This window comes from Mustela nigripes, chromosome 17, assembly GCF_022355385.1.
Source record: "Mustela nigripes isolate SB6536 chromosome 17, MUSNIG.SB6536, whole genome shotgun sequence".
Lineage (NCBI taxonomy): Eukaryota > Metazoa > Chordata > Mammalia > Carnivora > Mustelidae > Mustela > Mustela nigripes.
Window position 1 is genome coordinate 47,828,889 of NC_081573.1, and position 22,444 is coordinate 47,851,332.

The 22,444-nt window shown below is 53.2% G+C and overlaps 1 protein-coding gene across 1 annotated transcript in view; it reads right to left on the reverse strand.

Moving 5' to 3' along the window:
- FA2H (fatty acid 2-hydroxylase) overlaps positions 1 to 22,444 on the reverse strand; it is a 44,442-nt gene that overhangs the window by 5,049 nt on the left and 16,949 nt on the right. Inside the window, exons 2-4 of the mRNA XM_059381868.1 lie at positions 15,398 to 15,490; positions 5,183 to 5,325; positions 4,479 to 4,585 (exon numbers count right to left, since the gene is read on the reverse strand). Of these exons, the coding sequence (XP_059237851.1) occupies positions 4,479 to 4,585; positions 5,183 to 5,325; positions 15,398 to 15,490 (343 nt within the window). The remainder of the gene's footprint in view (positions 1 to 4,478; positions 4,586 to 5,182; positions 5,326 to 15,397; positions 15,491 to 22,444) is intronic.

The window sequence follows — 22,444 nt, forward strand, 5'->3', positions numbered from 1 at the left end:
TTTTTTTTTTTTTTTTTTTTTTTTTTTTTTTTTTTTTTACATATACTATTTTCAAGGTTCATCCTTGTTATAGTGTGTGTCTGGATTTCATTCCTTTTTTTCCATGTATCACCTCCGTTTATCCATTCCGCAGTTGATGGACATCTGGGCTGTTTCTACTTTGGGGCTATTACAGATAATGCTGCCGTGAACATTCCAGTACAAGTTTTTGTGTGGGCATGTTTTCCATCTCCTCTCTCCACCTGCTGCATCACTTGGCTTTTCCTCTCTTTTCTAGATGCCCCTCGTCAGGTACCATCACGGAAATGCTGCCCCTGTCCTCAGCACCAAAGCCTTGACCCTTGACTCTCACACATTCTCTGCTGGATCCTGGAAGTCGGCAGGGCTCACTGGCTAGCAACCCCCCTTCCCCAGACCTCCACCTTCACCCTAGTCCTGCACAGCCAATAAGCCTGTCCACAGGTGCCCATAGTTAGCAGCTGTCATAGGAGGCCAATCATCTTCTTCCTGCCCATCCTGTCACCTTCTTCCACAGCCAGCGGTTCCAGCATCCACACATGACCAAAGTTTTAACTTATCCCTCCCTCCTGCATCCATCCATCCTCACCAGGCCCTGTGGGTTCTCCCTAACAGCTCTTCGTGAAGCAAAAGAAGCCAGAGCCAGAAGCCCACGTGTTGTATGATTCCACCTGTACAGAATGTCCACAATTGGCAAATGTACAGAGGCAGAAGGCTTCTTAGGTGGTTACAGGGGCTGGGGAAGTGGGGAGTGACTGCTCAGTGGGTACAGGGTTTCCTTTTGGGGTGGTGAAGATGTTCTGGACCTAGGCAGAGGTGGTGGTTGTATCCTGTTGCAAAGGTACTAAATACCCCTGAATTGCTCCCTTTAAACTGGTTAATTTTATGTTACGGGAATCTCATCTCAACTAAAAAAAAAAAAAAAAATCTCTCTGGTGGATGCCCTGCTCTTCACCCCGTACCACATTATCACTTCTTGCCCAATGAGGCATCTGCCTCCCAGCCCACTCCCCGGCGTCCGGGCACTGCTCAAACCCCGCCATGGTGCCTCCGTACCTTTAGATAAAGTGCAACCCCCCAGCAGGGCACTCAGAGCCCCTTGCGTCCCGTCCCGCCAGCCACATCCTTGCCTTGCTTCCCTGTCCACCTGTCCTGGGGACCAAACCGGAGTCCTTGGGTCTCCTTGGATGCGCCTCATCCTCCTTCCTCCCCGCTCTCACCTTCTCCCTAATGTTGCTCATATTTTCCTTACTTCCCTCCCTGCCCCCTTATCCTTGGAGATCCTGGAGCAGCCCAGATGTCGGCTTCGAGAAACCTCCGCAGATGCCCTTCATCCCAGACTGGGCTGGTTGCAGAGCTCCTGCCCCGCCCTTCACCTGACACTTAGGGCTGCCCTGTGGCTGCTGTTTTACCCTCCATCCCCATCTTACAGAGAGTGGGCCCAGGGTAGATGACCACAGGTGGCTGCTGAGGAAGGAAGAAAGCCCAGGAAAGCAGGGGGAGGAGGTGACCTTCTGGCTCTCTGAAACAGAATCTAGGCCCAGCCCCATTCTGACAAAACAATGAAGGACCAATACGAACCTGACCTTTTGTACCAGGCTGAGCTGAGCAGTGGAGGTAAGGGTGAGCAGTAACCGTAAGAGAGCCTGGAGGGCTTCTCAAATGGGACCGCACTGCTGACTGCTGACCCAGTGGGGTGGGGGGGTGGGGGGAACAGGGCCTTCTGCAACCCCTCCCCCACCCAGGGCCTATCAGCCGTGGAGCAGTGATTTACAGCCAAATCCCTAGGAATTGGCACCTGAAGGCGAGCTTCCTCCCCAGTCCACTTGTTCCTAACCTGCAGCTCTGCAGGTGATCTCCCAGAGCAGTGAGCTCAGTGGTGGAAATTCATCAGGATGTCAGCCTGAGCCGTGTCCACATTTGGTACAAGATACCTGCTTAACAGTTTTGCGTGAGTGGCCATCTGACCTTGGCGGGGCTGCTCAGGTAGGCAAGAAAGCCCTCCTTCCGGGGAAGCTGTGACACCTCTGGGGTCCTTCAGAACACTCTGGTGAAGGACACAGAGCACAGGCTCTGGATTTGCAGACCTGGGTTCAAATCCCAACTCTGTGCCACCTCGGTGTTTTCTCAACAGTAAAATATCCTACCCACCATGAAAGGCTGTCATTTGGAGAGAGGAAACAGACTACCTGATTATATAATAAGGTTATACACTATATAGTAAGACTAATACACTATTATATATTAATACTGATAATAATATAATGCTCCTCATATATAATTGGTAGCTACTATAATTTTCATATGGGACCACTTAAATTTAAGTACGAGGCAAAAATACATTCAAGTCCTAACTTGTACCCACCTTGTCCTGATTCTCCTTGTAGAGTTCTGGAGTGTCCCCTGTTAAAGGGTTCCAGCCCAGCCCCCTGCCTCCCCCTGCCCACAGTGCAGGAGTCCTACCTCACTGCTTAGCTCTCTTCTCAGCAGGGAAAGGACTGGATATGCAGGAACATTCCCTGGCCACAGAGTTTGGTCTTGACCTTGGCTCAGGTGGCCTGCATCCCTAAGGTGCTGCCTGGCCACAGTTCTGGCATGGTGTTCTCTCTCCTCTGGTCCCAGGAACTGCTCTGAGGGCTGTCCTAAATTTGCAGAATGCCTCTACCTTTCCAAGCATTTTCCCATGTGCATCTGGGAATTTCAGCATTGAACTGGCATCTCTGTTCAGCTTCCACAGCTCCTTGGCACCCTGACTTTTCTGCCTTTATTCCCATTTACCCTCTATCCAACAGCTGCACTGGGACCCTTTTGAGCATCCCCTCATGGTTCTTATGCTCTCTGCCTGTGGCCTGTGCCTCGCCTGACGAGCTAAGGGATGAGGGAGGGCTGTGGACGCATCTCTCTCGTGCCATCACTCCTGGCCTTGTGGTCACAGGCTCTACACTGGACCTCTATTACACAGTACAGTTCAGCTCTCTGCAGTGGCCTGCCTCCGGACCCAGCCCTCAAACCACCCTCCCTGCCACACAGAAGAGTCCCCTCCTATAGGTCAAACCTCTGCCCGCCCCCTCACCCCAGCATCACCCCTGTCGGCCCATCCGGCCGGAGCTGGTACCGAGTGGCATCTCTGGAGGAATCCTGCAGAGGGACCTGGGCCAAAGCTCTGGCATCCCCTTCCCCCTCCGGCTGCCAGGCTTGGCGGCCCTGCCACTGTTGGTGATTGTTAGGGGAGCGCCGGGTGGACAGTGGGCGATTCAGTGAGCAGGCCTTCTGAGCAACAAGCCCCGTGCTGTGCCTGAGCTATTCAGCGTGGGCAGAAAAGGGTAACCTTGGCTTGCAGGGCGGGCGTGTTAACCCGTGGTGCGCGGGAGCAGTTCTGGGTGCTGGGGGACTTCCTGCAGCTTGTCCATCCCCACCCCTCCCAGGGCCAGCTGAGAAAACAGGCTCTCTTCGCTGCAGCCTCCTGGTCCCTCTCACCTAAGCCATCCAGGCCCTCACCTTGCCACTCCCGGCAGAGGTGGGCAGGAAAGAAGCCTTGCAGCGTGGGGAGAAGGAGCCTATGTCCGGCAGAGAGAGGGGGGCCTCTGAAGGTTCACAGTCAAGAACATGACAGGCAATCAGAAGAGGAAAGTCTACCTCAACAACCCACAGCAGCCCTCTCCTGCCTGTCCCCCACCCCCCCCCCCGTCTGCCCCCCCCCCCCCCCGGGAGCTAGCACCTCCCCGAGGCTGGCTGTGCTAGGACAGGGGACCACCTGGGCAGGCGGCTTATTCCTAGAGGCACAAGCAGGGCAATAGGCTGGCGGAAGTGGCCACACCCAAGCCCGTCCTAGCCACAGGACCTGAACCACCCGCTTGACCTGTCTGAGGCACCATCTCCTCATCTCTAAAAGGGCACGGTGACAGTACCACTCTCATGGAAATGCTGGGAGGGCTGAGGGGGATGGTCCCTGGAAAGCAGCTGGCCTGGCACTTGGTAAGTGCTCATAGTCATTAGTGGGGTTGGTACTCCAGGTCAGGGTTTCTGCTGCATGGGCCTCTGCCCAGGGAACATGGCAGGATATCTCCACATCTTTCTCTCCCAGGTTCTAACCTGTGCTGTGCTCATGGGGGCACTGTGAGTCCAGCTCCCAGCTGTGCATCTAGTGCAATGATTTCATTCCGTTTCTTAACTAGCCCAAGTCACATTTCATAGCACTAGACTCAGCAGGAAGCCCTCTTTTTTATTGCTATGAAATGATTTCATTTACTTTCTGCTAACATGTGGCTGTTTTGTTTTTTTTTCCTTTATCCATTTGGGGTTGGGGGTGGGGAGCCTGCCATTGTTCTTTGGGAGTCTATCGCTATAGATAGGTCTCCTCTATAAATGTTCATGATGTGGCTTGGGGTTCTAGGTTCTTCAAAACTCAGGACCAGAGACAACACTGGAATCTCCTGCCTCCAGGAAGGAACCAACGTTACCTGTGCTGAAGGACTCGAAGAGTCGAACGTTGCCCTGAGCGAGGGTTCGGTAGTGGGACCAACTGAAGTACAGCATCAGGGGCATCCAGATGATGGGGACATTGTACCTGCAGGAGAGCCATCAGGGTAAGAGAGATACATGCACTGGGGCTCGACTGCGTCCAGCTTCCTCAGAGATGCATCTCTCAACTAGAGGAAGGGATAAATGAGACCGAAGCCTATACGAAAAGCTTATGGAGACAAAGGGCCAAAGGGACACTGCTTTGGGGGTGGGGAGGAGAAAAGAAGAGAGAGACTGTAAGTCTATCTGCTTCTGTCTCTGAGATAAGTTATTGGAAGAAAAGAACTGCATCCCTGTGGTGAGACTCTGTGCAGCTGGATGGATGCTGACCTCTTGTGGCAAAGGAGCCAATTGCAGGCAAAATTATTCCCATGGCCTTTAGAAGCTGGAAAATCCTCCAGAGTCTGGACTAAAACAGGGGTGACATCAAAAGTGGTTCCGGCTACATGTTACGTTGCCACTCACTCAGTGGATAAGCCTGCAGAGGAATGGAGTATGTCTATGGCACGTTCCAGTATTCTCAACAGCTTAGAATACAGCTCGAGGTTCTGGGGAGGGCCCCAACCGCCCCTTCCCCTTCTGTATCTGACTAGCAGCATCAGGAGAGAGGGACAGCCCACCACGGGCCCAGAGCAGGGCTCACCAGACACTCTTGGAGAGGGCCTCGATGAGGTCAGAGTGGAAGAGGCGGATGGGCCTGATCACTGGCTGGTGGACCCACTCATCATACTTCTCTCCCAAGTGGCCTACCTGCCACAGTAGGGGCTTCTGCCAGTCTACCAAATCCTGCAAGAGACAAAGTCAAGTGGACTTGATATTCACACCTGTGTACACTCATTCTTCCAATACCCCAATCCCCATCCTCCATCTCAGCTCACATGGTCCGTAGGGCGCTACCCACCCTTCCACTTCAGTGATCCCAGAAGTGACGTGCTTATCTCAGCCCACTGGTCACAGAGATGTGATCTAGCACAGGCCCATGACCTGAGTTGATGCAATGAACTGTCAGACACCCTTTCTTTCCTCCTGCTGGAGATGATAAGTTGGCAGGGCACAACCTTAGATTTGCTAGTAGAGCCTACTTGAGGACTTGGTCAATACAGAGAACAGCCAAACCAGGAGCTGGGTACACTGAATCTGAATGATGACACCTGCGCACCCAGATTCAGCCATGCCTGAAGCCTAAAGTCCTTCCCAGGACTCATTAGGTACAGGAGCCAATACATTCTGTACTGGTAATAAGAGGCCTTTTCCCTTTTACCATTGGCTTCCTTCTTGATGTTGACCTGAGCAGTTCATTCATTCATTCATTCATTCATTCACAAATTTGCTTGATATTTCATGTATGTATGTATTTTTATGCAAGCTGCTAAGAAAAATAAACAGTAATGTAAATGACCGTCTTCACTTTACTTAGCTTAGTGATTAATCAGAGTAGACTCTAGAGTCAGGTCCAGGTATAAATCCTGGCCCCATCACTTACTGTGTGGCCTTGGGCAAATTCCCCGACCTCTCTGAGCTTCAGATTCCCCAGCTATTAGATGGAAGTAATAATAATAGTACCTGCCTAAAATGCTTGGCAACATGGAACATTCCATCAAGATAGTTTGTTTAGCGGTGATACAGGCAGGCTGAGATCAGGATGTAGAATGACTGGTACAAATGCTTAGGTCCAGGTTGAAGAAAAGACTTTGCAGAAAACCCAGGGGTTGGGCTAGAGCTCACACAATATGGAGGACAAGGAAAGGAGGAGAGGGGCAGGGTGTAGAGGAAGACGTGGAGTTGAGAATGACTGTGGCCCATTTGGTACCTTGACACTGATCTGCAGGGCAGTAGGAAGAAATCTGCGGACACCTTCAGATGGCAGAACACCCTGTACCAGGCCCATGAGTGGGCACTTCTTTCCCCAGGCCAACTGTTTTCAAGGTAGGGATGTATACATATCCTAGGGGTACTCCCAGGCTGATCCGCAGATGCAGGGAGAGAATATTAGAGACCCTTTCTATTTGTGATGTATTTATCTCATCTTTAAACCACATACGAATATTTTCTAATGTACATAATATAAGAGTACATTAGCACGTGCAAATAATTTTTTCTTAAAGATTTATTTATTTATTTGACAGACAGAGATCACAAGTAGGCAGAGAGGCCGGCAGAAAGAGGGGGAAGCAGGCTCTGCGCTGAGCAGAGAGCCCAACGCGGGGCTTGATCCCAGGACCCTGGGATCACAACCCAAGCCGAAGGCAGAGGCTTTAACCCACTGAGCCACCCAGGAGCCCCACATGCAAATAATTTATACATAATTAAAATGGACATACAATGGAGAATGCACGCTCAATGTTTTAGTCGTAGGGATACAAGATAAAATAAACTTGGAAGCTACAGCTCTAGGCACAGGAAAACTCAAAGATTTCTGATGAGTCCGGGTATTGAAGAAGATTAATTTGGACCAAAATCAGTAAACTAAAACCAGTAAAGAACAGTGAATTTGTAGTGATGCACCATCTTGAAAGCCAGACTCTGCCTATTTATCAGAAATAGGCAAGTGCCTTTACCTCTTGGACTCTTCGTCTCCAAAAGCCAGCTTGCTCTGACCTACCACCCACAACAGGAGAGAGGCTGAGATGTGCCCAGTGTGTGGTGGGTGTCAGTAAATCTCCAGCATAAGGGAGTAGCCACTGAAGGTGAGAAAGGAGATAGTATCAGGAGAGTCAAAGAGAGGAAAAGGAGGTATACATGATGGAAGAGCCCTTGAGCCTGGGAGAAGGAGTCAACAGTGATGCAGAGACCTGTCTTCCCGCATCCCTGGCTGGAGCGTCATTCTTGCCCAGACCTCCGTGCCAAAGCTGGCATAGCTTTAGCAGATCTCCAAGCCCTGCCACAGGTGAAAACAGCCCCACTACCACTGCCTTGGAGCAGGGGTGTAGGGGCCTCAGGGCAAGCAGGGAATTCGCTGGGCATTCTTTCTGTTCCCGTGACCACATGGCAGGAACCACAAAGATCTTTGGAAAGGCCCAAAGATCTTTGTGGTTCCTGCCATGTGAACTTGGTAATTCCCACATAGGGGCTGCCTTCCTGCTTCTCAGGTTAGGAAATGACTCAGGTCAGCCTGGAGACATACCATTCAGCACCAGTTATACCAGGCAACCACCCAAATTCCACCTGGTGCCTGCTCACTTCCTAGCCCGTCTCCACTCCTCCTTGACTTTCTCCCTTGGGTGTCATAGGAAACGGATTCATTGGGTACATGCTGTCTCATTCCTTCCATTCCTCGGCCTCATGTCTCTACACACGCACGCACACAGCACCACCTACCAGGAAAAAGAACTGGAGGAACCAGCTAGTGGCCTGTATTTACACCCTATCTTGCAGCAGCCTGCAGAGCCCCACCTCAGAGGAAGCAAAGCCAGGGTCATGGTTAAGAACTTGAGGCTCTGTCCCAAATGCAATAACCTTGAGAACTAACATCCACAGAGCATTTGACATGTGCCAAGCATGGTTCTAAACACGTTGGGATTCAATAATTTGATCCTCACCATACCCCTAACGAGGCAGGTACTGCTATTATTATTTTGGAGATGGGAAATGAGACTGGGTAACTTGCCCAAGGTTCCCCAGTTTTGTCTTTTTGATGAATTGGCTCCTTTATCTTTGGGTAATAGCTATCTTGGTCCTTTGTCCTTGTCCTGAAGCCCACTTTGTCTAATTTTAATGGAGCCACTACTGGGCTTTTTTATGCTTGGTGCTTGCATGGTCTATCTTTTCCCACCCCTTTACTCTCCTCTTGAGCGTATCTTTACATTTAAAGTGCATCTCTTGAACATAGCATATAGTTGGGTCTTGCTTTTTTGATCTAGACAGACAATCTCTAAGTTTTAATTGGAGTATTTAGTCCATTTACATTTAATACTGGGGTAGGTCTACCATCATGCTATTTGTTTTCTACTTGTTTCCTCCACCTTCCTTTCTTGTCTTGTTTGCATTAACCAAGTATTTATAAATATTATTATTATTTTTAAAGAATTTTATTTATTTGACAGAGAGAGATCACAAGTAGGCAGAGAGGCAGGCAGAGAGAGAGGAAGGGAAGCAGGCCCCCGCTGAGCAGAGAGCCCGATGTGGGACTCGATCCCAGGACCCTGAGATCATGACCTGAGCCGAAGGCAGTGGCTTAACCCACTGAGCCACCTAGGCGCCCTAAATATTATTTTTTTAAAAAACAGATTTTATTTATTTGAAAGAGAGAATGAATGACAGGGAAGGGAAGAGAGAGAGGGAGAGAGTGAGAAATAGACTCCCTGCTGAGCAGGAAGCCCGATGTGGGGCTTGATCTCAGGACCTAGAGATCACGAGGTGAGCTGATCGCAGACACTTAACTGACTGAGCCACCTAGACATCCTGAAATATTCTATACTATAATCTCTATTGGCTTTTTGGTTATGCCCTTTTGTATTTTTCCCACAGTTGCTGCTCCAAGGATGATAATATGCATCCTTAACTTATCACCATCTATCCGGAATGAAACCCCTGGATTTTATATATTCCATTTTTGCATGTTACATACAACATTAGATGTCTTTTTCCATTTGTGCACGTAATTCAGACTTAGCTATCTGAGACAGTGAACATTTCTAGCTATAACGCAGCGGCATGGGCAGGAGGCCCCACCCTCAGCCCAGCAAAGGTTTGGGCAAATATGTACCTATTGATCCATTTTGCCCTTATTTCATAAGTGGGTAGAAAACAGCATAGGATTCACAAGCTTAATTCAGTTGTGACACAGGATATATCTAGATGAGCAGCAAACTGGGATTCTAGCCTGAATCTTTGCAATAATTCTAGCCTGAATTATTGCAAAGGGAGCAGAACAATAGGACAGCAGATATGGAGGGCTGGTTGTTTTCAGGTGTGGTGGACAGGTCCAGCCTCTGCAGCACCCCCCCCCCCACCTTGAACACAGGGTTCTCTCATTCAATGTCCTGTGGCCCATCTGGTCTTTGGAGATGACTTTGGTCCCTCCTTGGGTAGACCAGTGGTCACTGGCCACTGTACAAACGGCAGACTTGCTGTCTAGAGTTGATTGTAAGGCTACCTCCGATCCACTCACTGGCCTTGGCGGGCCTCAAACCTGACTCCATGTCTAGCCCATGGTATGTTTTTTGTGAGGTGGCCCTCTGCTTCACTCTGGTGGCTCAAGCACCATCCTGGAAGAATCCGAAGGAGGCTCACTCACTCTCCCCTCTGCAAACATCCCCCTCAGTCCTCAATGGCCAACACCTATATTTCCATTACTGGAGCCTTAGCCCACTATTCCAGGGGAAATAAAGTGAGACTTCCATCCAAGTACAGAAATCCAAGCCTGCTGACCTCCTCCCCATTTTATGGGGAAAGAACACTGAGGCCCAGAGGGGGAGAAATGACTCTTGAAATGGGATTGGTTGGTCTTGGAGTGGGCGCTCCCCCATATCCCCCCAGCCCAGTCTTCCCTCCACACAATCTCCTGGGGGATGGGCCATTCACCATACGCTCATCCTTGGTTTGGAGAGCACGTGCGCCAACGAGGTGCCTTTTCTCAGTTCTCCTCCAGTCTGATCACGGACAGAAATTCTCCGCTGGGCACTAATACGTCCAGCACCTCTCACTCACTCACTGGGGCCTTTCCAGCAGGGCAGCTGGATGGGAACTGCTCTTGAGAAGGGGGATGGTGAGAGAGGACAGCTCAGAATCTGATGGGATCACCTTGGCTCATGATCCCTTGGTTCCTTAGTCCTTCCAAACAACTGGCTCTGGTTCACCCCCTCCTAGCACCTGGTCCTGCCACTTCCCACCCATACTTCTTGACGTTCTGGAACACAAGGAACACATGGGCAGAGAGGCCTTTGGTTCTGTATGAGGCTGAGTAGGGAAAGGAGAGAACAGACCATTGGCCACACCTCCGGTTGTCAGGTGGTGGTGGTGGGGGGGGGGGGGGGGGCTCCTGTAGCTACCTTCCCAATAGCAAATCCTCTTTTTACAGATGTGGAGCCTGGTGCTCAGAGATAGCAAGTGATTCACTCAGGAGTACCCAGCTCAAGCGGACTGTGTGGAGGAGGGTGAAGATATGCCCAGAAACTGCTTGTTGGGGGTGGGGGTCCTTTTATGAACTCAAAAATCCTGTGCAACAGGCTGGGCACCAAGAAACACATGCAAATGGGGGTAAGTTTGGCCAAGGTCCTACTCCCTTCCCCCACCAGGCTCTGCCCCTGACCCAAGGGAGGGGGAGGGGGAGGGGGAGGGGGAGGGCTGTCCTGGGCTATGTCAGGAATGCAGCTGCAGCAGGGCCTGCAGGGGAAAGGGCAGCTGGCTGCCCAGAGGGAGCATGGGAGGGCTTGCATGCTGCCAGGGTTGGGAGGGGGCCTCCCTGTCCCCCCAGGTTCCTCTCCTGCCAGGCAGCACAGGGGCCAGGTGGCACTGAACTCTTCCCAGGGGCCGCCCCAGCTCAGGAGCAGCAAGCAGAGACTCTGCTTTTCCCCAGACAGGGCACATGGAGGAGAGGGGCCTGCGGCTCGGTGCCAGCAGTTCCTCCTACCTCCACAGCCTTGACCTCGAGCAATTGTTTGGATGGTCACGTCCACCCAAACCACAGAACTCCTAGCTCCGGGGATGCCTCCCAAGCCAGGACGGTCAGGGATGGGCTTCCAACCAGCCATGCCCAGTGGGGAGAGGAGTGAGGACAAGAAGCTCTCCCAGAATCCCAGCCACTGTTTCTCTGTCCCCATCATAGGCCCCCTGGGCCCAGCCTTCGTGTCCATTATCCTATACAAGCTGTGCTTTTGAGAGCTAGAGCCCGAGACGACCCCATTCTACAGACGAGGAGACTGAGGTAAGATGCTCAACAGTCTGTGCTGCAGACAGGACCTGCCCTCAAGCCAGCCGGAGGTCTTAACCACAGGGCTGGGGGGGGGGGTCCTCTCAGCTGACTCAGGCCCCCTATGGCTGTGAATTCCTCAGTACAGAGGCTTTGAGGGTCTCACAGGGGCATTATGGACCCGTCCTGTACAGTCTAATGGGGGGCCCAGCTGGACAAGCTCAAGCCCACAGAGTCAGTTCCAGTCCATCCTCTTCTTCCTTGTACCCAGGGGAAGTAGTAGCCTCAGGCTTACCCCTATGAGGTTTCAGGGATGAGTGTGGCCGGGAAACAGGGGTGGAGGGCCTGACCCCAGGGAGAGAGAAGGCCTGGCCATGTCACACAGAAAGTCATGGGGACCTCGGTCCTCGGGGCTGAGGAGTGGCTGAGACTCCTGCCTTGTCCCCATCCCAAAGCAGGCTGGCTGGCGTTTCACCAGCAGCACACTTTCTCTACTCTTTCCTACACTTCCAGATCCTCCTGAAAACCCCAGACAGTACAGGGTGGGAATAATTTCCTCCAACTTGCAGAAAAACAAGCCTGGAGCTCTGTGTGGCCATCCAGGCGTATGTCCTGTGCCCCCGTCTGCCCCGTCCACGGCCCTCATGGGGACACAGAGGTCAGTGCCCACCCAGTGCACCTGCCTGTTTTCGTCCTGGGTTATCTTCTGAGCCCTGCTGTGCACTTTGGAAGAGGGGCCAGAAGCTCTGGGCAAGAGAGTGAGACTCAGGAGACCAGGGCCCCGAAAGGACAGCCTTTAGGAGGTCCCTGTGGGTCCCTCTCTGGACTCTCTCAGTGCCTACTCTGGGGAGGGTCAAGGTGAGAAAGAAGGCCCAAGGAGACCCAAGGTGACTGGTGGACAGAGTACGGGGAGCTGAGCCAGGCCTGCTCCCACGGTGTTGAGGTTGACCCTTCCCAAGATGTGGGCTGGGCAAGGGGATGCTTGTTCTGATCCAGGGGCCCTTCTCCCCAGTTCTCAGCGACTTATCTGAGGGTCCCGAAAGGTTAAACCCATGAAGCCCACATCAACATCTGTGTAGGCCCTGGGGACCCCCCGGATTAGCCCCTGAAGCCAAGGGTTATGTGCATGAGGATGCATGCACAGGGGACCTGGGGCTGGAGAGCCCCCTGGTGCACATTTCTTTGTAAGACCCGTGGCCGGATGATCCCACCTGTTTCTGAGGGGAAGAGCCAGGGTCTCACCCTCCGGTAGCCCGCATGGACCTGGAACAGCCCGTGGGAACAGTTCTGGATTCCCCCAAGGCAGGGTAGGGAGGAAGCCTATACCTATACCTCAGCCTCATTCCCTCTCCCAGGACAGGGTGGCTGTCAGGCTGGAAGGGGTCCCAGATACACAGCAGAGGAGGGGGCTCTGCAGTAACCTCCGGCCACCGCTAGGCCAACTAGCGGGTCACTTCAGGCTTGAGACTTGGGCTCTTCCTCATTAGTTAAATCAAGATCAGTCTAATACCTAACCTGTCCTGTTGTTGAAAGGATTAAATCAGATAATAGATAATATGGAGAAACAGCCCAGCCCAGTGTCTGGCACGTGGTTAGAGCCCCATAAAAGAAACGTTCATTCAGGGCTAACCCTGCTGCCTGGGGAGGTTCTGGAAACCCCTCCAACCCCACCAGCTCTCGCTGGCTCCCGGAAGGCTGGCCCCCAACATGGGAAGGGTGGAGGGGGTTGCCGTGGGTATGGGTAGGGGCGGGGCTGTGATGAGATCGCAGTCAGTGGTGGAAAGAGGCAGTGGGACAAATAGGACAGGTGTGCCTAGAAGCTGGGCCGCTCTGGCCACCTGTACCCAGGCAAGCTCCAGGCTGGCTGGGTTCCAGAACATAGGGAGAGACAAGTAGAGCATAGTGTAGGGTGAGGAGCTGCGGTGAGGTTTCTCATCCCACAAGGAAGCTTGGATCCTGCCTGACTGAGTGATCCAAGGAATGATTTAGAAATTGTTCCAGTAAAATCCCACGCAGAGCCTGAAAGTCAGAGCACACTGCCCCTCTAAGCAAGGCGGGGCACCCTGGGCCACTTCCTGGCCCTTTCTGCTGTCTTTTTAGAACCTTCCACCCTTTGCCCTGGTAACCCACCTCAGCTCTTTCCGGTACAGCTCACTCCTCTTCTAGCTCCTAGGGCTAAGGAGGCTGGGTTCTAGAAGCTAAGCCTTCCCTCCTTGGCAGCACCCAGAGGGGCTCCCGTAGAATGCAAAGCACTAAGGGTTAACTTTGGAAAGTCCTTCTGCCCTAGGAATGGTGTGCAAATCCACCCCAGGCCCGGGGAACTCCAGCTGAAGAAAAGCTACCACCTCTAGGCCTCCCTTCGCAGCTCCTCAAGGTCCAGACTCAAAAGGCCCACCCAAGCCTCTGGCCTGGAGGCTCTGGCAGCGTCTCCACTCCCCAGAGGGGGCTGGGATGGACCATGTGGTAGATGAATTCCAAAATAAGAAAAAGCTAGCAAAGCACTGTTCCCGCTCCCTGGGAAGCCCAGCTCTCCATGCTGCCCCCAAGGCCCCCAGTGGGGTCCGTGGCGGGGGCTTGGGGGGGCGCTTTCTAGAGCAGGTCTCCATGCTGTCTCTCAGCCCAGAGACACAGGAGGAGGGGGAGGAGGAAGAGAGAAAGTGTGCGAAAGAGAATGACGGATTGGCAGGGAAGGTGAGTCAGGCTGTGCTGGCAAGGAGCCAGGAGCAGCCCTGGGAGGGGAGGCCCCTGTTCCCCTCTGGTGGAGCTGGAGGCCTGGGGTAATGGCGGAGCAGGATCCCATGGCTCGTGGTCCTGCCTCATGCAGTGACATGGCTCAGGTCAGTCTAGAACGTGTGGCCTGGGGGGACTCAGAGGACCCTTCCCCGGGGCCGGGCCGGCAATGCAGGATCTGCTTGTCCTCAGCAGCCTCTTATAACCACTTGTACCGAGACCCCCTCCCCAACCTCAGACCCTGGCCTGGGCAACAAGCCATGTGGCCAACCTAGGGGTTGAGGTCAGCACCGCATTTCTGGGGAGCCCTCTGGGGGCGAGCTGTGCGGCAAGCCTTCCCTCTGGCTGGCGCATTTCCCTTTCGGTTTATATGCCTCCCTCAGGGGGATGGGCCCCAGAACAATCTGTCAGCAGCTTTCTAGTAGCACACCCAAAGGTGTCTTTGCCATGGGCAGATGAGCTCCCCGAGAGGCCGTGGCAATTTCCACATCACAGATCCTATCTCCGAGTTCCTGGGGTCCCGGCCAAAGGGGCCCAGGAAACAGTCAGCTTTTGTGGAGTCCTCCCCACCTCGGGCCACCTGTGTTCTCATCTTCCCATGTGGGAATAATTGTGGGGGATGGGGCTGTCCTCCCCCTCCCCCCCCCCCGCAGGGTGTGAGCTCCCTGGGGGCTGGGTCCTGTCCTGTTTGTCTCTTGTCCCTGACGTCCAGCACAGGTAGGGTGCATTTACGGACACGCACAGTGAAATCTATTCCAGCACTGGGATAGTCCCATGGCACAGGCTGGAGGGAAATGGCTCTCAAGGCTGGTTCCCCCTGATCTCCGAGTGTATCCCTGGCATCCCCCTGCCCCCAGTCTCCCAGGCATACAAATGCTGTAAATGGTTCCAACCCCATCTCCCCTGGCTTCAGCACGCTCCCAAGCCGGCCTAGGCTGGCAACACCTGAGAGTGATTGTTGGTCCCTGGGTGTGTCTGGACCTTCTGAAATCATCACTGTGCTCTTCCCAGCTCCAGGTCCTTGTGGGAGACCGCCCTCTAGGGTCTTCAGGACCAGGGTCTACGTAGACCTCCCTGGGCCTAGCTTCCCCACACTCACAGCCACCTTGGCTGGGGTTTGTTGGCTCAGATCGTGACTGTGAGCTGCGAGCACCTGCTTCCCCATCCTCATTCCTCTTGGGAAAATGTTATGAATAACCACAGCCTTGTGCTCCACACACTCTGGCCTTGGTCCCGGGAGCCCTGGGTCATCACCCCGCCCTGCCCCGTGCCAGCTACCTTGTCCCAATCCACTGCTTTGAGCTTTGGTTCCATCCAAGGGTCTGTCTTTTGAGTGTTCGCAGAGGTCACAGTCCCATTCTCCACGGAGCCCTGGGGAGAGAAGATACAGGTGATTACCTAAGGCACTGGATGGGGGTGGGGGGCTGGAGGACAAGGGAGCAGGGAGCCACCCCACAGCAAGGCAGTCCCAAGTGGTGAGAGCCCCATGATAAGGCGTGGCAGGGGCGTGGCAGATAGGGTGGAAATGAAGGACACTGAATGGCTTTGAAAATAGGTAGATACAATGGGGCACCTGGGTGGCTCAGTGGATTAAAGCCTCTGCCTTCAGCTCAGGTCATGATCTCAGGGTCCTGAGATCGAGCCCCGCATCGGGCTCCCTGCTCAACCGGAAGCCTGTTCCCCCTCTCTCGCTGCCTGCCTCTGCCTACTTGTGATCTCTGTCAAATAAATAAAAAAAAAAAAATCTAAAAAAAAAAAAATAGGTAGATACAAGAAGCTGGCAGAGAGGCTGAAGGGAAGTGAGAGCCATTAGTGGGTATGCTGTGGGCAAGGGGGCCCAGCCAGCCTCTCTCTCTAGGTCCCTGGCAGGTGTCAGGCAGAGGGAGTCACAGGGTGGCACCCCAGGTACCTGGCAGCCTCACTGTGTCACGCCAGTGACTACCCCAGCTCTCTCCCTTCCTGGTAAGATAATGCCACAGCCTGTGCAGAGCCATCTAGGACTGCACGCCCATCAGAAAAGCAGCAGAGAGAGAGGGAGACGTCCCTCCAGGAACTCCCATGCGTGGCTCCGCAGCCGTACGTGGGGCGGAACTGGCAGCCAGATGCCCAGATGGGCTCAAGGTGAAATCGAAGTTGCCAAGAGGCCAGGTCAGAAGGAAATGGAATGTACCAGGAAGGTCACATGGCTGCAGCTAGCCCTGATGTCACCCCGGGGGAGGCTGGAGAGGTCAGGCCAGTGTGTAGGTGAAACTCACGTCTCTCTGCAGGCAAGGTGGGGAGAGCCCGTGCTGAGGGGAGGCCTGCCGGGGACTCAAGGGAACCGTGGTGCTGGTGGCCATGGGGGGGCCCTTGGAAGCAGGGTACTGGCAAGAACTGAGAAGCCTGTCTGAGAAGTCCTTTCAGGTTTCTACTGGCACAATCCTTACAGTTTTTTCCCAAATGAACTGAGAGAACCTGGTAGTGACCATGATATTGGCATTTTCTGGGGGGAAACCCATATTCACCCAAGTAAAATTAGGCTTTCTGTCTTGGGGTGGGTAGTTCTGTACCTCAGTCTGGACCGCTATGCTGAAATGCAAATTCTTTAAAAAAAAGCATCTTGAATGACCTCTTACGGACAGAGAAGAGTGGGTTTTATAGCTATTATATGGTGAAACTCTCTAAGTGTCCAAAATAAATGTCCTCTAATATACCTGCCCCTTCTAGTTCTGTTCTAGCCTCAAAATACCCCAGAGTGCCCCCCCCTAGCCACTGCGGTATTGATTCTCCCTCCCTCCTGGATAATTATTTTCTCCTGGGCACCCCAAATCCTTTCTTAAGTAGGGTCATCGGATCCTACTCTGCATCCATCCCAAACAGGGCAGGGAAGGGTTTTGTGCTAGGCTTCTCAGATTTCCCTGAACAGCAGACACACATCTGTTCGGGGGCACAACCAGCTGACCAACCTTACGGCATGGGGCACAGAGCCCTCATCCACCCGGCCTGTGTTTCTGCTCACTCAAGTCTGGACTGTTCTCTGAGGGTTCCAGTCCCTTCCCTCCAGGATTGTGCACACTTTTTCCTTTGTCACCTGCCAGCCTGACACATATTTGAGGACAGTCAACACCCCAGCCCCTGCCACCTGCCTTTCTCCGAGACCATCGGAGGATGCAACAGGGTCTCTAAGCATCAGGATCGGCCTGCTGTCCCTCTTCCATGGCAGATGTGACAGGACCGGTCCAGAACCCAGCGGGGCTCGCGCCATCCTGGCGTGGAAGAGCAGGGGAACTGAACTCCCACTGGCCCTTTGGGCGGCCATCCTGGGCATTCATTCACTTAGCTTATGGTCACCTGAAGCCTTTTGTATGAGCTGCTGCTTGGGCATCATGTGCAGAGCTGATGTGGTCCAGGAGGTGGTTTGGACCCACAGACCTGTTCACTGAAGGGCCCCAAAAGGTGGGTGATGACTGGATGCCCAGAACGGGGCCGGGGCGGGGGGCAGGTAGTAGGGAGTGGAAAACAGAGAAAGCCTGGAAATGAGATCGGAGATGGGAAGTCTGCAGTGAGAGGAAGCCTTGGCGCCGTATCAGCTTCCTCTTCGGGGCTGCTGGTGTCTGTGCAATATCACTGTGGCCCCTGCCTCTTCTCACAGATCTCCCTTCCTGCACGGCTTTCCTCCGTTCGTCCAGCACACATGTTTGAGCACCTACGATGTGCCAAGCACCAGCCCAGAGACTGTCTCTCTGACCCTGGCCCCACTCCTTGCCTTTGGAGAATGTTCCCACATCATAGTCTGGCCCAAAAGCCCCATGGTCCCCTCTGATGCCACTTCCTACACTTCCCCTGTAAGTCGGCCTCTGGTTGGCCTCCCAGAATCTTTCCCTTCTATTTCCAAACTCTTCTGCTCTAATGCCCTTGGATGAACACGAAGTTTCTCCTGCAGCCAGTATTTTCCTTCTCAAATGTCATCCTTCCAGGATGACGACGAAGGTTAATATTCACAAACGCGTACTATGTACCCAGGCTGCCATCGTCCTAGGAACCGTATAAACAACTGCATGACCTCTTCATTTTCCAACGTTTAAAAAAATCATACCTTCCATGTGTCCCACTGCCCCCGTTGCTTATCTATAATTTACTTCCCCTTGTTGTTTTTTTATGTTTGGGCAATTACCTTGTTTGTCCAATGGTGTGATAGGTTCCAATAGGGCAGGATACGTTTCCTCTTTCTTAGGGTGCCTAGGATGGGCTCCCCAAAATATTAAATGCCCCAATCATTATTTCTGGAGTGGGCATGTGTCAGTATTCTCTGCCAACTGGCCACGGTTCCCCAAGGTACTAAGGATGGTGGGCTTGGTTGCTGGGTTATCATAAAACCCTGAGTTCTGCAGGGTTCCTGCCTCTTGGAAACGGAAATCAAACCTGCTTCGAGGAGAGAAGTGGCCCAGGACACTAAACACACCATCTTAAAATGCCCCTCTGGATAGGACAGTGCCCAGATACAAGGGTCAAACTTGCAATAATCTGGGCCATATATCCTCAGTGCCCTTTGGCCAAGTACAACAGGATAAGCAGGATGAAAATTGCCTCAGAGGGATATAGGTGCAGTAGGCTTTTATTTTGCCAAATAAATATATTTTAAAAAATTATTAGCAGCAGTATTTCAAAACTGAAAGGAAGTTTCCAGACCAAATAGGTAGAAAAGGCATACTTCCAGAATAAAGGGCAGTTTTTTCTGAAGAAGGACACTCGGCAACTTTACACTGACATTTCTGTTTTTAAAAAATGGGCCCTACTTGTAAATATTTTTTAATGCAGAAAAATTACCACCTAAAATTTTGTTTTTAATTATTTTCTTGGTTCAAAGTAGCCGGTGCGGGGCTTGACAGACTCTGAGTAACAGGAAGTAGAGCAAATGTTCACTTGTTCCAGTTCTCAGGTGTTTTTTCTTTCTTTCTTTTTAAAAAGATTCATTCATTTATTTGAGGGCGAAAGTTGCGGGGGTGGGGGCAGACAGAAAGAATCTCCAACCAGACTCCACGCTGAGCATGGAGCCCCATACAGGGCTCGATCCCACGACCCCGAGATCACAGCCTGGGCTGAAACCGAGACTCCTGTGCTAAAACTACTGAGCCACCCAGGCAGCCTGCTCCTAAGGTTTTCTTAAAAATTACTATAAACCCAGTTTCACAGACAGGTGTTGGCTTCCAATGGAAACAGAGCCCTGACATTTTTTTCCTTCATCTGGACATATTCCAGGTGAATGGAGGGGAGCGGGAGAGAGCCCGCACGGCATGGCTCACGGGCTCGCATCCCCAGCACTGAATGGGGATTCCCGCGGGAGGGGACCCTTGAACCCTGGGCCAGACCCCCATGAATGAAGCCTGGCACTGGGGTGCACGGCCCCACTTCCTCCTGTCCCTCTCTTCCCTCCTTCTGCCCCCCCCCCCCCCCAGAGCTGGAGCCCCCAGGTAGCAATGTCGTGGGAGATAGGCTCCTGGTAAGTGCATTCCAGACGGACCATACACGCAGGGTGCTCCCCAGGTGGCCTCATCCGGACCGCACCCCTGGCTGGCAGAAGCCCAGGTTATTAATCACAAGGCCGTCCGCACCTCTGGTCTGGGAGACTTCAAGGAGAGTGAGGGCGAGCAGCACGTCGGTCCTGCCAGGAGCTCAGGACACGCTCGGGCACCAGGAAGGGTCCTCTAGCGTGTCTCTCACCGACTCTTCCTCGAGTCTACTGTGAGAGTTCAAAAGCTCTAAAAGGCTTCTCCACTCACAAACAGGACAAAGCCCTTCCCGAAGATGGGCCCGCATCCGTGCTCTGGAGGCCGCTCCCGTCTGAGCCCGGGCGCGGGGGAGGGGTGCGGGGGGTGGGGTCCCAGGTATGAGTCCTTGGGGGAGCCACTGCACACAGTGGTCTGGGCCGCGTTTTCCAGGCTTCCGTGCCCCAGTGTTTATTTTACAGTTGAGCCGGGCTCACCCTTGAATTCCACAGGCAAACACCATCCATGAATCAGAAGTGTGTAAAGGTCACTCCTGGGAACTAGGCTATAACTCAGGCTTGAAAAGATTTTTTTTTTTTTTAAGTTTCTTGGAAACTTCCACAATGCATTATTTAAAAGGCTCTCCTGGTCCTGGAAGCACGCCCAAGAGATCTTCAAAAACCAAAAGAGTGTCAGAAAGCGAAGAACGCGTGCGTTCTTCATGAGCCTTTGGCAATGGCTCTGCCTTCTGGTGTCATGTGTTTCAGTACGACGGTAAGGGAAGGGAGCGCTCGGGACTCAGGCTCTCAGGCTTCTTCCAGAACGGTCAGCCTGCGTATGAATGAATGGGGCTTAACCTGGGGTGTGTAACCCACCTGTGGAAGGGACAACTTCAGGGTCCACCTGAAGGACACAGGTGGTGGTGGGACAGCAAGAATGGTCATCCCGGGGCCTCCGACCTTTCCACCCTGGCACGGCAGGCTGGAGCACGGCTGAAAGCACTTTTGTGATGGGACCCAAGGCTGGGAGAAGCCTGACCAGGGCAGCCGGGTGCTGCTGGGGCGGAAAGCATCTTGCTCTCCTCATGCATTGCCCTGTGACTGTCTCCCAAGCTGTACCACGGGCTGGAGATCCTGCTGTCCTGTTCACTGCCGGGTCCCAGGTAGCTGGCAAGGCACCAGCATTTAGGGCTTAATGAATGATACGATAATGAGTACATGGTGGCCTGTGGAGGCTCTAGGAGCCCAGGCCTGGAGAGGCCACCAAGGTGGGGGTGGGGCAGGTAGAGAGAGAGCTGCCCAGAGTTTCCCAAAGCCCATGTGTACTTGGAGAGAGAAGGTCAGCATGCTCGAGAATGGCCCACGTGCTCCGCCCCGGAGCCGGGGCGGGCAGGCACCACCCACTCTGAGGTGGGAACCACTGACTGTGTCGGGGAATATGGGGGGGCAGTAAAGAGGGCATTCCCATCTCCTTGGGTCCTCCAACCGCAGTGTGGAGCTGCAGGGAGAAAAGCCAGGGGGACAGCAGGGCCGGCCCTCGCTTCTGCTCGTTCCCAGCTGCTGGGGAGGCATTGTACTTCTTGGGTCTGCCCAAGCCACAGCTCCCATCTCCTGGACACCCCTGCCCCTTCCCCCGGGCTCCATCCTCCGCCCTCTCTCACACTGAGTTCAGCACTCTCAGACCCAGATTCACAGACGACACAGGAGTTATTCCCGCCAGCTCCCCAAGGTTCCGCCAGTGTCCTCCACATACCTGTCCCTCAAGGAGGAAGCCCTTGGGGGCAGCCGGGGGCCGGAGGAAGTGTCTGGGGCCAGCCTCTAGTTCGAGATGCTGCAGGTTTGCCTCAAGACTAAGGGACGTGGTTCGAGACCAGGCTCTGTTCTCAACGTGCTATATGACCCTCAGAACAAGAAACTGCTTATCCCTGAGAGGGATCCCCAAGTTCCTGCCCTGTCCTCAGAGGTTGGACAGGTGACACCAGTGAGTGAAGCAGGCAGGGTGTGGTTCATAACACAGACTCAGTTTGTTTGCACAAGAAACATGGAGGCATATCCTTCACCTCCACAAGGATAGATGCTCGCTCTCATTTTGGAAACATGAGGTACCATGAAACGAAACAAAACAAAACCACGAGGCACCCTTTTGCTAGAGGTGAAAGAAAGAAAAAAGGAAATGCACTGAGAGCAGTAATGGAAGGTCACTGTCCCTTGGTTTTGAGCATAGAGGACCGCGGTGAACCAGAGGGGACAGCCCTGACTTAGGTCCAGGTCAGGTGACGCAGGAACTTGGGGTTGTAAACCTTCTAGTTTCTAAGAAAAGCCAGGAAACCAGCTTTTTAGGGGAAATCTCCAGATTTTTAAATTTGCTTTGCATTTAAAACAAACAAACAAACAAAAGACGTGGGCCAAACCAAACTGAACACAAACGTGGCACTTGGTCTGCAGATTTGAAATGTCCCGGGGAACTGCAGACCTTCGGCTTCACGGCACAGCCACAGAAAGGACACGCTCGGGCAGGCAGGAGCCAGGGTTCTCGTGCCCAAAACAGGGAGTCTAGAGAGGAGCCTGGGCTGCACCCACATGGGGCAGGCCCACAGGGTCAGCTGTACCGAGGCCCTGGGTGGGTGGGCTGCCTGAGCTCTAAGCAAGGTCCAACGAGGGGTGACCCTCGGCCTCCTCCACCCTCCAGCCTAGCAGACAGGATTGACTGGCTTCAAGAGGAAGCAGAAGTGGGTGGCAGATGCTGATTTCTTTCTTTTTTTAAAGATTTTATTTGTCAGAGAGAGAGAGGGAGAGAGAGCGAGCACAGGCAGACAGAATGGCAGGCAGAGGCAGAGGGAGAAGCAGGCTCCCTGCTCTGG